Source organism: Mytilus edulis, chromosome 6, assembly GCF_963676685.1.
Source record: "Mytilus edulis chromosome 6, xbMytEdul2.2, whole genome shotgun sequence".
Classification (NCBI taxonomy): Eukaryota; Metazoa; Mollusca; class Bivalvia; order Mytilida; family Mytilidae; genus Mytilus; species Mytilus edulis.
This window is the reverse complement of record NC_092349.1, coordinates 11,011,009-11,028,290: the sequence shown is the minus strand read 5'-3', so window position 1 is coordinate 11,028,290 and position 17,282 is coordinate 11,011,009. Positions and strand designations below refer to the sequence as shown.

Below are 17,282 nucleotides of genomic sequence, written 5' to 3'. Positions count from 1 at the left end.
TACAGCAAGAGAAGAGCATATGGTTCGGTGGTTGTCATACATTAACTCTATACTTCATCAGTTGTCGTGTACAACAAGAAAAGAGGCTATGGTTCTGTGGTTGTTATATATAAACACTGTTCGTCATCAGTTGTCGTGTACAGCAAGAGAAGAGCTTGTGGTTCGGTGGTTGTCATACATTAACTCTGTACTTCATCAGTTGTCGTGTACAACAAGAAAAGAGGCTATGGTTCTGTGGTTGTTATATATAAACACTGTTCGTCATCAGTTGTCGTGTACAGCAAGAGAAGAGCTTGTGGTTCGGTGGTTGTCATACATTAACTCTGTACGTCATCACTTGTCGTGTACAGCAAGAGAAGAGCATGTGGTTCGGTGGTTGTCATATATTAATTCTGTACTTCATCAGTTGTCGTGTACAGCAAGAGAAGAGCCTATGTTCGGTGGTTGTCATATATTAACTCTGTACTTCACCAGTTGTTGTGTACAGCAAGAGAAGAGCTTTTGGTTCGGTGGTTGTCATTCATTAACTCTGTACTTCAGCAGTTGTCGTGTACAACAAGAGAAGAAGCTATGGTTCGATGGTTGTCGTAAATCAACTCTGTACTTCATCAATTGTTGTGTACGGCAAGTTCAAACCTATGGTTTAATAGATTTCATAAATGCACGACAAGAGAAGAGCCTATGGTTCGGTAAATGTTATGTACGGCAAGATAGTAGCCTTTCGTTCGGTAAATGTCTTGTACGGCAAGATAAGAGCCTTTGGTTCGGTTAATGTCATATACGGCAAGAGAAGAGCGTATTGTTCGGTTAATGTCATGTACGGCAAGAGATGAGTCTATGGTTTCGTATATGTCATGTTCGGCAAGAGAAGAGTCTATGGTTCGGTAGATGTCATGTACGGCAAGAGAAGAGCTTATAGTTCGGTAAATGTCATGTACGGCAAGATAAGAGCCTGTGGTTCGGTTAATGTCATGTGTGGCAAGAGATGAGCCTATGGTTTCGTATATGTCATGTACGGCAAGAGAAGAGTCTATGCTTCGGTAGATGTCATGTACGGCAAGAGAAGAGCCTGTGGTTCGGTTAATGTCATGTACGGCAAGTGAAGAGCCTATGGTTCGGTAAATGTCATGTACGACAAGAGAAGAGCCTTTAGTTCGTTAAATGTCATGTAGGACAAGAGAAGTGCATATGGTAATGTTAATGTCGTGTACGGTAAGGAAGAGCCTATGGTTCGGTGGATGTCATGTACGACAGGAGAATTAATATAAAAGCCTATGGTTCGGTGGATGTCATGTACGGCAAGTGAAGAGCCTATGGTTCAGTGAATGTCATGTACGACAAAAGAAGTTCCTATGGTTCGGTAAAGTTCATGTACGGTTTAGTGGATGTCATGTGTGGCAAGTGACGAGGCAATGGTTCATTGGATGTCATGTACGACAAGAGAAGACTCAGTTCAGTTGAATATCATGTACGGAATGAGAAGAGCCTATGGTTCGGTGTATGCAATGTACGTTAACAGAAGAGTCTATGGTTCCGTCAATGTAAAGTACAGCAAATGAATAACCTATGGTTGTGATGTTGTTATGTACAGTAAGAGAAGCGCCAACAGTTGTCATTGCCATAGCCCATGGTAAGGAGATGTCATGACCGACACGATAAAAGGTTATGGTTTAATGGATGTCATTTACGGCAAGATAAGAGGCTATGATTCGGTGGATGTCATGTACGGCAAGATAAGAGGCTATGATTCGGTGGATGTCATGTACGGCAAGATAAGAGGCTATGATTCGGTGGATGTCATGTATGGCAAGATAAGTGGCTATGATTCAATGGATGTCATTTACGGCAAGGTAAGAGGCTATGGTTCGGTTAATGTCATGTACGGTAGGATACAAGCCCATGGTTATTTGAATGTCATGTACAGCAAGATAATAACACATGGTTCGGTGGATGTCATTCATGTACGGCAAGATAAGAGGCTATGATTCGGTTGGTGTCATTTACGGCAAGATAAGAGGCTATGGTTCGGTGAATGTCATGTACGGCAAGGTAAAAGTCCATGGTTATTTGAATGTCATGTACAGCAAGATAATAGCATATTGTTAGGTTGATGTCATGTACGGCAAAATAGTGGCCCATAGTTCGGTGGATGTCATGTACGGCACGATAAGAAACCAATGGTCTGCTGTGTGTCATGTTTAACAAGAGAAGGGCCTGTGGTTCTATGATTGTCAACCCTGCAATATTGATATTGCTTATTATGCAACCATTACTAACACATTTTTACATTTTTCGTTCCGACACTCTCACTCACCTAACTCTGATTGTTTACGTGCGGAGACGACTTTACTCTGAAGTTTCGTATATATGTTGCTAGTTGGACATTGTTAAACCCTGTTACATTCGTAAAATGCTATATCAAAACAAGACAAAACAGACAAAAGTATGAGTTCGGCGTTTGGCATACAATTGATTAAAAGCATGACAAGTACTTCAAACGACAAACGATTCTTATTGGTCAAAAAAAACGTGTGCACACACTATGCTGCTTGTGCAAATAAACGAAATTCAAAACTGCTAGACTCTGCATTGTAGTGAACCAGTACTAATTTCGACAATGGAAAATATCTTGCTTCAGACAGTACTGAATAATTTGGAAACAGACTTTGATGCAGCAAAATACCATACATTTATTGAAATTAATCTTTATAAAGAAATACTTTCATTTTTGTGCGCTATATAAATTTGAACTTATAAATATTGATTGATTGTTTGTAGTAATAACTGTACGTAATCGTTACAGAAGTTAACAGTTGATCTCGATGTGATTTTAATGTTGTCAATTTCTTATCTACCGTTGATGAACTCGGTCTTATTGCATCATTTTGTTTGTCGTGGTCATTTATTTGTCTCTTTTTTTTTATTTTTTTTTTATTGCAATATTAATTTCCCCTAACTTAGCAGCAATATATACCAACTTCATCTGCTTAACTTCTCGTCCTTTGTCCTAAATTAATTGTTTAGAAAGAAGATTCCAAGACCTTAAGTGTTGATAAATAATCCGTATAGCAACTACACACATAATGCATGATGGTCTTAAAGATACATAAGAGGATGTGGTATGAGAGCCAATGAAACAACTCTCCATCCATGTCACAGTGTGTAAATCCAAATATTTATATGTACGGCTTTAAATTTGAACGGAGCCTAGGCTCACACATAACACAGTATAGATTCTTATACAGGCGTTGTTTATCGTTTTAATTTCGTGTAATAGTGTTCTTGTAAATATATGTGTAAATCATTACCTTTACTTTTGTCCATTTTTAGTAAAATACCGTCATTATGTTATTATGGAAAAAAATTTGTTATTATTGTCTTTATTTTTTGCATATGTGCTTTCATATATGCCCCTTTTCTCTGAGATGACCAATGTTTTGTTTTTTAGTGATTACGTCTGTCAATACAAGTGAGAGGTTTCGCTAGCTATAAACCCAGGTTTAATCTACCATTTTCTACATAAGGAAATACCTTCACCACGTCAGGAATATGACAGTTGTCCATTCATTTGATATTTAGGCTTTTAAAATTGATTTTGCCATTTGATAGGGGACTTTCCGTTTGGACTTTTCCTTGGATTTCTGTATTTTTCTTATTTTACTATTTACATTAGCAACAAGATAGTATTAATCCTTCTTTGGTACTCAAATTCACCCCATTTTTTTGTATTGTTCGAGTTTCCCAATCATAGGATTGTAAGGACCTACTACATTCCGTCCTTACTTATAGGTAATCGACAGGATGTGTTGGTATTTCCAAAGAGTGTTTTTCTTAGACCGCTTATAACTTGTTTTATCATATACTTAGACTAAATAACATATGATTTTGACTGTATGATAATAGCATAAAATTAACGTAAATTTCATATTTTTCGAATTGGTGCTTAGCGGGCTGATATGAAAAGTTTATCACATGTTTCGAACGTTATCACATGCCTTTCCGTAACGTTATCGCATGGCATTCCGGTGATACTCGGCAAATTCCGGAAAATACACCTCAATGCTACGTTTTCAGTGAAAAACATCACAAAGTAGTGTACAAAACAATTATTTGGATAGTGGAAAGTATATTGTGTAAAAAAAACCCAAAATAAATGCATTTCTAAAAGTTTCAAACATAATTTAGAAAGTAACTTTTATAAAATTTGACTTTTCCAAACAGTGTTCATTATGTAGATTGTTAAATTAATTTTTTTGTTGTCGATTCGTCCATATTAAAATGTTTTTCTTCTCATTTGATGCATATGATAGAAAGATTTCATATCGAATGTACTAAATTTGGGGTCCGACGTTCGTGAACGTTCACTCTTTGAACTTCTATTTGGGAACCACATGAAAGGATCTGTATTCAATATATGAATCTGTTATTTTTCTCCATTGTTGAAGCATATGATAAAAAGATCATAACATGTCATTTTTCATATCGCATGTATTATCAGCCCTCGGTCAATATCTGCCCTCGAGCCATGCGGCTCTTGGGCTGATATTGAACCTAGAGCTGATAATACATGCGATATGAAAAATGCCATGTAATAATCTGATAATACTAAATCCATGGTATGTGTACTGATGATATTTTAGTTAGGAAAACATAACTTGTGTATTAATTTTTACTGTCTTTGAACCAGCTGTAAGTACAGGGAGTACTATTTGATCGGTATAGTGTGTTGATCTGATGATTAGTCAAGCCTTTTATAGTTTGATTTTATGCTATTACACCAATCTCACAGCAAGGGCAAACATGTATTACTTCCCCCTCCACATTCTTGTTTCTCACTCTGTTCGAAGTAAATATAATTCAGTTGTTGTTGTTGTTAACTGTCTCATATTCGTTTTTGTTACTCTTTTTGTACATAACTCAGGTTGTTAGCCAATCTAATTGTGTTATAGATCTCTGATTTCGAGATGCTCAGCTTTGACGAATAAACAAGTTGAAGAAAGGCAAAAGTTACAACTGGGACATTCAAAAGGTAACTAGATATGAATTTTAATCAGATTGGTTGTTAGTTTTCTTTGCTTTTTTTTAATGTGTTTTACAGCTTGTCGCGTCAGAGGCTTTTGTTGCTTACTATGGGGTATTTGATTATTGCTCATTGTTGAAGACCGTACAGTGAAATAGAAGTATTTTCATCTTCGGCATTTGTTCTCTGGTGGATATTTGTTGCAATGGCAATCATGCCTCTCAGGGGGATCCAACCATTTTAAAAGGGGGGTCCCAACCCAGGACAAAAGGGGGGGGGGGGGGGGGGGTTCCAACTATATGTCCCCATTCAAATGCATTGATCGGCCAAAAAAAAGGGGGGTTCCAACCCCCGGAACCCCACCCCCACCTTGGATCCGCCAATGCCTCTACTTTTTACACAGTCATATGGTATATTCTCCTTTGTCATTGTGTGAAAATTTGTCTCAATGGCAATTATACATCTACTTTTTTTAATCACCGCCATTTTGTCTATTCCCCTTTTGTCGTTGTGTTGTCTCTCCTTCAACGTATGGACGTGTGGCTTCAAGTGTTTCTCCCTCTCTCTTGGTTTTTCATTTTGTCTTAAATATACTTATGTGTGTAATAATCAAAGATTTATTATTTCTCTGCATTGTTGATTTGGTTTGTTTTTTGTTAGAGGCATGTAAAAACATATGTTTTTGGTTCATTTATATATATAATACAAATTTACTTCATAATATACTTTAGTTCAGTAAAGCAATAACAATTTTTTAATTGTTTGTGTAAAAGAACATAACACACAAACACACATCATTTTAAATTTACTACAGCATTTCTGCAGTCAAACAAAATCTTAAACCACTAAAAATGTGTTTCAGTCGATTTCATTGCGTGTTAAGCCGAAGGTAATATCTTTGGTTAGCTTGCTTGTTAACTGAACCGTGAAGTCATTGTTAGGTAAGGTAAACAATCCTCCTTTAAGAGTAGACTAGTCTAGCAGATAACCAATCTATCTGTATGTTGGACTAGGCTACTTCGAAAGGAGGGTAGTATACCTGACCTTATAATGACTTCACTGTTCAGCTAACAAGCAAGCTAACCAAAGATATTACCTTTGGCTACACACTCAATGAAATCGGCTGTAAAGAAATAACACATACTTTGCATTAATCTAGCTACAACATCCCAATGTATGCATGTACTTACAACATTATAAAACTCATTTCAAAGTAACAAATAACAATAATACATATTATAAACATTCCTCTATTTCTGTTTCCAGTATGTGTTTGGAATCAACAACTACACTCACTTTGTTTATTGGCGGCAACCACATTCTGTTTCGTGTAGGAGGTTCGGGCGAACTAGATCTGCTTTCTGAAGGGCTTGCTGAAACTTCAGAACTTTTCACCGAAGGACCTGGAATACTAGTTTGACTGTTGTATACATCTTCAAATGGTAGTACTGGCTTCGGTAGTTCTACATTTGAAGTATCCTCTTTCCTTTCGTTAATATCATTGGAAAATCTCAAGCGATAGTAAGCATGAAAGTTGCTGACAATAATCGGTACGGGCATTTGTATCATAATTATCCCCAATACAGCACAAAAACTGCCTACGATGTAGCCAAGCCACGATTTGGGGTACATGTCTCCGTACCCGACAGTTGTCATGGTTATCAAAGCCCACCACATACCATGAAAAGCACTATCAAAATTATCAGGGGTAAAAGCTTCAGCGCAATATATAAAGCTAGCGAATATAGTAGTGTTAAAAATAACAAATACAAGAAGAAGCGAAAGTTCTGGCATGCTACTCTTAATTGCAAGATAAAGTATCCGCAGTCCTTGGTGATGTTTGATGAAACGGAATATTCTTAACACTCGAAAAATTTCGATCGCCTCTATGACTATAAACAGTGTGACGCCATTTTTCGTATGCCAAAACGTTCCATGTGTAACTTCTACGAATAAAACCATCCATGCAGGCAAAATATACAGCATATCTATCAGCGTGGTAATGTTCTTTAAGAGTCTTAATTTCCATGGACATACAACAAACCGGAACACAAATTCCACTGTGAAGAAAATCAGACAAGCTAATTCAATAATCTGTAACACCGGATGTGGAACCGTATTCAACAATTTTTTGATTTTAGGTATTTCGTCACTTGTAATTTCATGTGTCGTATTTGTGGTGCTTCCAAACCGGTATATAGACTCATCGAGTGAGACACGACACTCTTCCAAAGTGGCACAAAAGAATGATATTATGGAAATCATCACCAAGATCATGTACACAGCATGCCAAATCTGAAATGATAATGATAATTATAACTATAAGAATACTCAAGATCCCCCCCCCCCCCCCCCCGAAAATCAAATGGTTGCTGCCTAATAATTTAGAGTATCAACGTACTGACTGTATCACTGAAAATATTAGGCAATACACTGTGTGACGTCATAATTATAGATTAACAGAATAATAGGTAGTTTCGTTTTTGATACGGACTATATCATGTGGAATATCTTAACTCGCCCTAACGGGCTCGTCTACATATTCCACATGATATAGTCAGTATCAAAAAAGAAACTACCTATTATTCTATATAAACTAATTGTTTTGTGTAGTTTAGGTAACCAATACATAGTAGAGAACTCCAACTATTCAGAAGAAACCTTGAGTTGTGATGGGGATATTATATATTTCTGTTAACTATTAGTATATGACTCTCTGTGGAGAACACGGACTTGAATGTAGATGAATTTTTAGTTCATTTACAAGTACGTCCGTGTATTGTTACGGCATACTACCACGTTATTGGCTGATTTGTCGGCTGGTACAAACACAAACCGCGTTGAAAGTATTTGAAGTATAATATATTAAATATCGTTACATGTTACAACATACTGTTATGTATTATTTTGTGTTGAGATGTGGTATGATTGCTAATGAGACGACTCTCCCGCACAAGAGACTGGCAAATGACACAGAAATAAACAGTTATAGGCCACCAAACGGACTTCAACAATAATCAAAGCCCATACCGCATAGTCAGCTTTAAATTACCCCGCTATCACAAATTGACAGTTTGAACGAAATCTTCGCAAGAATTCGCCTTTGCATTCAATGATATCTGTAACTAATTACAAGAGAGCCGTGGTGTAATGGTTAGTGCATCGGACTACTAACACAAAGGTTCCTGGTTCGATTCCCGTCTGGGATGAAAATTTCAGGAACTGAATTTTCGGCTCTCCCTTGACACCATTTGCGAGTATGGTCTCGAGGAAACGATGATAGTCCGTCGGAAGGGGACGATAAATGGCTGACCCGTGTTAAGAGAGAGCCATATCTCTTGCACGTTAAAGACACCCTTGTAGATTTCGAAAAAAAGCAGGCTAATACCGCTACAAGGCACCCGCAAAGTGGAAAGGAATTAATATAAGTTGCAAAACTTGTTTCCCAATCCACTATAAATAAATATGTTCAAACTAACTAATTACAAAACGTTTACACATTTGTATTGGCGGACTTCTGTCCCATTAATGTTTTCAAAATTTCAAACATAAAATGAGCTAGCAAAGCTTTAACCATTTTACCTAGACGCAGATCAAGCCATTTTTAAAATGATGTTCCAACCATAACATGTATGTCCCCATATAAATGCATTAGTTGTCAAGCAAAAGGAGGTTTCCAACCCTGGAACCCACTTCATTGGATCCGCAGGTGCAGGGCCTAGCCAAACATGTAATCGTGAGGCAGGGAGTGAAGTGAGACTAAGTATAACATTTTGAGCTAAACACTCACACGACAAGAAAGGACGGAAATTATAACGGTCAAATTGGCAAAACAAATGTAAAAATGTAGGAAAGTGTCTCTGTTTCTGATGCTCGTCAAATAAATTTCATATTTTCCTAAACTCTACGAATATTGTATATTTATAACATCATTTTCAATTTTATCTTAATTGATTGATTATTGTTTGATCAACATCCAGTGGTACATATTTCATGATTGTCAGTTTTATTCAATTTAGGATTTAAAACACAAATAAAAGCATATATAAGAGTAAGAAAGTTGAACGCAAGCAACCAGTTCACATTTGACGCAAGTCAGATATTGCTACCTTTGGTGTAACAGAAAAATTACGCTAGATTGAAAATTAGACGAGCTCTATTTTCAAGTTTTTTGTGTTGGGTGAATGCAAAGTATTACACAAAAGTATAAATGCCGTGTAATTCCAATCCAATGTGATTTTATAATTGACATAGGATATTAAATTAAATGCCAATAAGTTTGTGGTGTTTGGGGAATAGTTTTGCATTATATATTCAAACAACATCGAATATTAGTTTAATCTAACGGTGGTAAATAGACAATACATATATTGTTATGAAGTTATTTTACTTTCATTTTGATGGTTTATAGGTGTGCATGTTTTTGTAATATATGTACATAATTTCGTTTTGTTGAAAGTGGGACATTTACAGTAAGCGGATTAATTACTAAGTAACTTGCGAATGCGGTTCATATCGTCCCTGAGGTATTACGCCTGTAGTAGCGTCAAATGGGCGCAATGCCGCTTATATGGTTTACTCCAGTGTATCATGCTTTCTTTAATGAATATTTAAATTGATACCTCTACAAAATAAATAGAGTTCAAACTTTTGTCTTATTCTTGAATAAACCTCTGGAAAAAACTTTCAAAATAATCGTGTCCGGTCAGATTAGAGCAACAAAAGGTGCATTTTATGGACAATTTTTTTAGCTGATATTTTCGTCTATACATATAGCAAATATCAAAGTTAGGAAACAACCAACTAACCTCAAGAGGGGGTGGGGTTCTAAAGAAAATATTCTCAGTGATTCCCAATTTGATTTTTTTTTAAATTGCCAAGCAGATGACAAAAAAAAATGATTAGAAATTATTATTGAAGAAAATAATTTGATTGATAGCGTTGATAAACTAAAAAAAAAATGAGTTCGCACGGAAAAAAAGTCCGACTCCGACGAAAAAACCCTCCAAATTGTACTGATTGTAATATACATTTTACTGCTATTACTTGCCACAGAATAGGCCGTAACATGTCGGAAAAATATCAACTCCGGAGTATACGGTCGGCAATATGAAAATAAAATACATGTAGTATATTTTAAGAGGTATAGATTCCTCGCGTTTTGGATCAGGGATTAACCCTCAAAATAAAATATTTATCCTGTATCCGAAACAAACCTTAGTTGCCTTAGTAGATGAGCACTGATCATCTAAAAATTCCCATGTACGGATTCGCCAATTCGAAATGTATTCGGGTACATGTTTGCTCTGTGAACTGTAAATTTTTGGCTGTACTTTAAGTTCTTGTTGAAGACTTTCTTCAGACGCATACTCATCAAAATCCTCCTCAATCACTTTTTTGCAACAGTCAGTCATTTCGGAATATTCAATTTGCCAGTATGAAAGTTCAGATTCTACCAAACGATAACATACATTATGTGGTATATGAAGCTCCCCGGACTTGTAGTAATCCAAAATGTAATGAAACAAAACAGGATTTCGGTCGAAGAAGTAAGAATTTGTACTTTCTTCGTAGGTTCCACTGGTTGCGTCCAAATCTGCTAGTCTTGTCTTTGGAAATCGCTTGAAATGATCTTTACTGGTTTTAAAAACTTCTCCTCCAACGTTTATGGTAATAGTGTTACTTTTCTCTTCTTTAGTATTTTGTGTTATTTTCTTTATCAAATCTTTCCATCCCATACTTTTTCCTTGAGGGGGGCGCGTATGACTGGCCATTGAATAGTGAGCCATCTTGTTTAATCGTCTTGTACTCCTAAAGATAACTTGTTACATCGAAACACAGCTTTATACAACAGGCGGCCATTAACATTATATAATGACGTCACTGAAAACGTCGACTTCTTTCGCGGTATTGTCATTATCGTTTTGCCGCGATTTTACGGGAATGCGAAACAGAAGAAATCTAACATAAACGATTCGTAAAATCTTGACATAAATTAAATGCCGAGTATGCACTCTCGAAAGATAAAGACCATGAATTAATTTTCAATTTATTTCACATTAATTGTTAACTTATTTAGGTAAAATCCCAAAATCCTATTTTTCGTGTGCGTGTGTCTTCTGTGTGTATCTATGCCATCAACAATATTAGTGCCTCGTTCACACGTACATTTAATTCGAATTGAATTCGAATCGAATGCGAATCGAATTCGCTAATCGTGTTCACACACTCTTCTTATTTAATTCGAATTGGCTAATACGAATTATCCAATTAGCATTAGAAATACGCTTTTATTAATACGAATTAAAAGTGAACGTCGTTTGGACAGTAAAGCGAATTTGACGCGCATTGCAATTCGAATTAGAATTGACGTTACCTAGGACAAATTAGTTAATGCGAATCTAATTCGAATTACGTCGTGTGAACTCAGCATAGGGGTAAACTGGGCATGTATAACAGTACAGTTTATTCCCGGTGTCACATTTTTTTAAATTCTAAAGTTATGATTGTCAAACATCAAAAGTTGTGATGCCTTGGAGCATTATAGGCGAGAATCCAAACATTATTTTTTTTTAAAAGGGGGTTGCGACCTCAGGAACACCACAAGACGTTCACATAATTTTAAAAAAGACAATTAAATTGAGAATGTGTTCATGTGAGTGACACACATGCTTCGTCCACTTGCATACATTAAAAGTTATGTACAGAAGCGAGAAAGAAAAAAACAAAAGAGAAAGCAATTGCGGAAATACCAGAATAGGAAAGTAGATTTTTTTTTATAGCAATGGGCTTTAAATATGCATACATACAAGTACAAGTAAAATCGATACTTTCTTCTTCACATTTGTAGTTTTAATATATTTTTATCTTTATATATATTTCCAGGATTAAGTACATGTGCATAATAAAAAGCCTTCGGACCGTTGTCTGCTCTTTGGTCGGGTTGATGTCTCTTTGACATATTCCCCATTTTTATTCTCAATTTTATTATCCTGTTCGAACAGGCCTTTCTAGTACCTATCTGTCTTTATCTTTACAGAGGATGTACATATAGTGTTACCGAGAGCGTAGTGTCGATCTTAAAATTTGGTCAGTTCAAAATATTTTTCTGTATCGAAATAATTTCTTATTAGGAAATATATTTGTAATTTACACTTATCTGACCTAAATGTTCTCTTAAATTTACACAGTAACTATAGTATATATGTTAAATGAACAACTTACAGTGATATTGTTTGCCTTAAATTAATGGAGAATAAAGGCTTTTTCCCCTGGAGAAAAATCCCAATTTGAAAAAAAAATGGCTTAAAATTATTCCCAAAAGGACAACTGTTTTCCCAAACAGTGCAGTCTCAGTAGTAATTGTGCATGAATTCAAACTGAAAAAAACACTCATTTATACTTTTTTCATGCATAAAATTACTACGTGTGCAGATTTGAGGGTCTATTTATGTATCATCACTGCCAAAAAGGGGTCTTATTTCAAAGCAGGGTTTGACTCTTGAAAGGGGGTCTGTAAATTGATTGATTGATTGATTGTTAGTTGCTTTACGTCCAGTGGCAAATATTTCATGCATATTCAGGACGAGGGTCTGTAAATTGAAGTTTCAGTCAAATTCATGGTTTATTCTAAATTTCCCAATTTGATGAAAATTTTGCATATTTTCCCAATAAAAAAGGGTAGAGGTAGTTTTGAAAAAAGCCAACAATATCACTGACTTATGTAGGAGGGAAACAGAAAAATGTGCTTTCCAAAAGTAGAGCAGTCTTTTGAAAAGGGTAGCTGACCGGTTGCATATGGTAAATACTCAAAACAAACTGACTGGACTATATAGTGATTCCCCTTTTTTCTCTTCAATGAAAGTAGTAAAAAGTTAGCACCCATTTTGATAGATTTTCGAAGTCATTTCTTTAACAAAAAGGCCAAGTTTTCATTCTGTGTTTTTTTTTTTGTAGATATATCCTTCTTTAATATATAGTTCTAAAAAAATATTTTGAATCATGAAAAATGCGTTTGAACCAAACAGTAAGGGCATATTTGGTTCGCACCTTACTTTTCTGCTACTACTCAAACTTTATAATATCATAGTATACATAGACAAACTAATATATGTATACTGGACAACTTACTCACCTTAGAGCATTTTGAAGATGTAAAATCGTCTAAAAACTCCCAGAGGCGAATTCTCCAAGATGAGTAATCATAATGATTATACGTTTTACTGTGAACACTATAAAGGTGTTTTGGAACGTTCCTGACTTCATCTATCAATGCTTCATATGATGCTATGTCATTAAGCGATTCTTCCAAATATCTTCTGCAACAATCGGCTAAATTTGAAAAGGCCAGCCCCCAGAATGATAAGTCATTTTCAATTTGTCGGACACATACATCACGAGGAATGTGCATTACTCCGTCTCTATAGAAATCTAAAACGCACTGGAAGATAGCAGGATTTCTGTCAAAAAAGTAAGATTTTGTTTCGGTATCATAATTTGGGCTTGTAGTTTCAAGCTCTGAAAGCCGTGTTCTTGGAATGTTTTGCAAGGTACTTCTGTAAGTCTGGAATAATTGTCCTCCTACGTTTATTTTAACTACTTCACCAGTGGCTTGTACAAACCTATTCAAATGTGCAGCTAACTGTAATTGGTAATTTGATAATTGGGGTTGTGCGAGCGAATGTCTTGAACTACCTCCTCTATCGTCGTGCCCTTGAAAAGTTGATTTTCTTCGTGTTGGCAAGGACAGAAAATGAGTCAAAGTCATTCTCTTTCCAAATTCGATAAGTCATTTTCAGTACCTTTGTAGCGTTCCATGAACTATTCTGAGTTTACCCTTCGTCCTTACAATGATCGGATATGATGGGCGCGGCCATTTATGATTTTATTTTGCTTATGAAGCCTGACGTCACACATAAGTTCTAGCATAACGTCGCAATTTGATGTCATAATTGTTGGCGCTCTAAAACATTGCAATCAAGACGTTCGCACTGGCATGCTTTATTGAACTGTAACATTTGGACGTTTTGAACTGAAGGAAATAGAGCTTTGCACCGAAGCATGTCGGTTGTAATTTTTCAATTTGGAATAATTTTCACAATTTTTATAATTTTAAAAATTTCAATAATACAATATCCGTATTTTCATGCCATGAAGAACCAAAGTACAAGCTAGAGTGGGGCGCACATATTCGCCGGGGACACAATATCGCCGTTTTATGATTTTGAGGTGTAAAAACTTCACAGGATTGCTGAAATGGAAGAAATATGCCGGTAAATTATATTTTTATAACACATATGATAATTTTTTAAACTGAGACAAAATTTCGACACTTACCGCAAATTTAAGGACCGAAAAACGGAAAACGATTTTCGGCCAATTTCCTGAATGAAAAACACGACTTCTTTGACTGATTGACCTAAATTTCAGTTCTTTACACCTTTGAAATGTCTGCTATTCATCTTTAATGAAATTAGTTTGATAAATTTTGTTTAAAGTTGCAGTTATTTGGTTTTAAATAGATGTGTAAAAACGGCGAATATGTGTCCCCCTTTGACAAAACATCAGGAAATTTCAAACACCCTTTAATCTAACTTTTCAGATGATTTTTTTTCAAACAAACACGTTTATAAGCTAATAATATTTTGCATTTGAAGTTATCTTCATATAGAAATATCAGTATACTTCAAAAACATAAAGACCTGAACATAAACTGCAGAAAACATGGAAAGATATGGCGAAACAGTCGGAAAGCTGACCCCGGTTTGAAAATGAGCACCCCACTCTACTGTGTTTATTTTCATTGTATGGTATTTGTTTGACGCCCTGTGGCAAAAATTCAATTTATATTCATGACACATTTTAAATCCTCTCGCATGTATATTTTCCGCATAATTGAATACAGTGACATTCCTGACCTAGTATGCCTTTATTAATGTATTTGACTTTGTAAACATAAAGACTACTTAGTTGACATTACAAAAGCATTGTTATTTTATCTTCAAAATTTACCGTTAAGTCATATGACGTCACCAAAAAGAGTGTTATTCGTGACGTTGATGTGTATTTTGTCTTCAAAATCAGCTTGCAGGTACTTGAATATCGTTAGTGTTGTACTTTCAACGGCTTGTTAAACGGTTATAGTTTATCGATTTGCATGGTGTAAAGTGTTATTGATTTCAAAGTTCTTTTTCCATAATTTCAAAGTTTGATTTCCTAAAATATATTTGATATTTGCTATTTTACTTTTAAAGAGAAGGTTTTATTATAGAAACAAAATACTAAAAAAAAAGATATTTACTCTTTTGTAGTAAAAACTCAGAAGTAAATTGGCCGCACAATTTCTTTTTGTCTTGCTAAATTGTGAAAGATAATGGGCATGTATATATATATATATCGGCATGTTTTGGGGAAAATATCATCAAGAATACAAACGCACTATATATAGATATATGTGGTAGCATCAACTATCCATCTGAGATATAATGACGTACCGTATATACTATATAGTTTATGCAACGTACTGGATTCAACAATAGTAATTAAAACCACAAAAAAAAAAACATATCTCAACGCAAGCTATAAAAGGCTCCAACATCACAAAATGTTAAGACGTTACGCGCGATGTTCGTACCTCATTGGAAAATCGGTGTGGCTGGCAAATGCAAGTCCAAAATATATTATTTTGTGATATCATATTCATAGCTATTGTACGTATTTTAAAAAATAATGTTTTTTTTAAATAAAAACGAAAAAAAATAATTGTTGAAACTATGTTTTATGCCGCATGCAGCAAGCTTCATTCTTAAAAACCGGCTATTTTTAGGCTGTCCCGCGTAACATATTTCATTTATTATAACCACTAAACTATGATTTTTGTCTAAACTATTTAATATTTTGAAAAACCTTTTTTTTCATAATTTAACAGAAATGTTCCTTCAGTCTTTTATGCATTTTTTTTTATGACGTTATGATGACGTCATAGAAAAAAAAGTGTTCCATACTACAAGGGCAAATCTGTCCCACGGGGGAAAAAATTGGGATTCCAGATTTGAGAATCAAAAACATTTATCAAAAATGAAAAAGGTTAGTATCTGTATTTACTACATCAATGTTAAGTTGCTTAATTTTATGAATGTAAAGACAAATATCCTGAAAAATGAGATATGGTAATTTATGAGCGATTTTTCAAAGGCTTATAAGGTTGTCGCACCGCCAATTTTTTACGTAAAAACAAACTCAACTCAAATTTACGTCAATTGTTCGCTTATCAGAGCTTTTATAATAGTAGAATTTTATGATTTTTTAAAATGTTATTTTTCTTAATTTTTCAAAAATCTAAAATACATCAATTTTCTATAAGTTGTTAAAAAGCACCGTCGATTTTGCGGAGTCTTACAAGAATGTCGCACTGGCTTAAAAACAACGTTTCAGTCAAAGTTTTGGTTTGAACGTTACGAAGTATTCGAGACGTTGTGTTACGCTTACATGTACGAACATCGCGCGTAACGTCTAAACATATATGATCAAATGAGAAAAAAATCGAATGATTAACCGAAATCAAACGAAAGCAAAATATGATATCCTCAAGTTTGCGCCGTGATCGTCGAAGTATTTAGCAAAAAAAGGCCTCTTTTACTTTCAAAGTATTCAGCAGTATACCCCGGAAATATTTTGAAAGATTAAAAATATCAGAATTACAGCCTGTTCATTTAGGATTAAGAACAAAAAAGTCATATTGGATGGCCTCACACGGCATTTCTAGTCTTTCTACTCGTGTGCAATACTTTGTGGTGCGTGTTTTCGAAAATGACTGACTTTTCGTAATTGTTTCTATCATTTAAGACCGTACCTGGCATTTTATGAGAGCGATATTGGTACTAGATGAAGACGGAGAGGTAAAATTCAAGCTGCCGTACATCGCAATGCAAAAGTTGCTGCACACTATCGATTTTTTCTCTCGAGATTTACTAGTCCGAGATTGCACTGACGTCCAATGACTGTTTTGCCAGACAAGCTGGGGCCGTTGGAAACCCAGCGTGTCTGGCAAAACCATGGTGGCCGCTTTAGGCCATTTCGCGTTTTCGCCTTTCATATTTTATAGGGCAAAAACGCGAAAACGCGAAATCGCGAAATCGCGAAATCGCGAAAGTCGAAAAGTCGAAAACGCGATTGTTGTTCTTTGTTGTTTAAATAAATATATTATTATTATTATTATTATTATTATTATTATTATTATTATTATTATTACTGAACAAATTTA

General features: G+C 35.2%; 1 protein-coding gene across 2 annotated transcripts; it reads right to left on the bottom strand.

Annotated features, from left to right (window-relative positions):
- Positions 1-5,697: 5,697 nt before the first annotated feature.
- Positions 5,698-13,931, bottom strand: LOC139527128 (potassium voltage-gated channel protein Shaw-like). 2 transcript variants are annotated; one of them, XM_071322401.1, is made up of 2 exons: positions 13,155-13,931; positions 5,698-7,315 (listed from the first exon to the last, which is right to left on the bottom strand). In XM_071322401.1, the coding sequence occupies exons 1-2, from the start codon at positions 13,785-13,787 to the stop codon at positions 6,257-6,259; spliced, it is 1,692 nt and encodes a 563-aa protein (XP_071178502.1). In that variant the 5' UTR covers positions 13,788-13,931; the 3' UTR covers positions 5,698-6,256. The 2 variants fall into 2 exon arrangements, with proteins under 2 accessions (XP_071178502.1, XP_071178503.1); XM_071322402.1 differs by lacking the exon at positions 13,155-13,931 and adding an exon at positions 10,237-10,886.
- Positions 13,932-17,282: the final 3,351 nt, after the last annotated feature.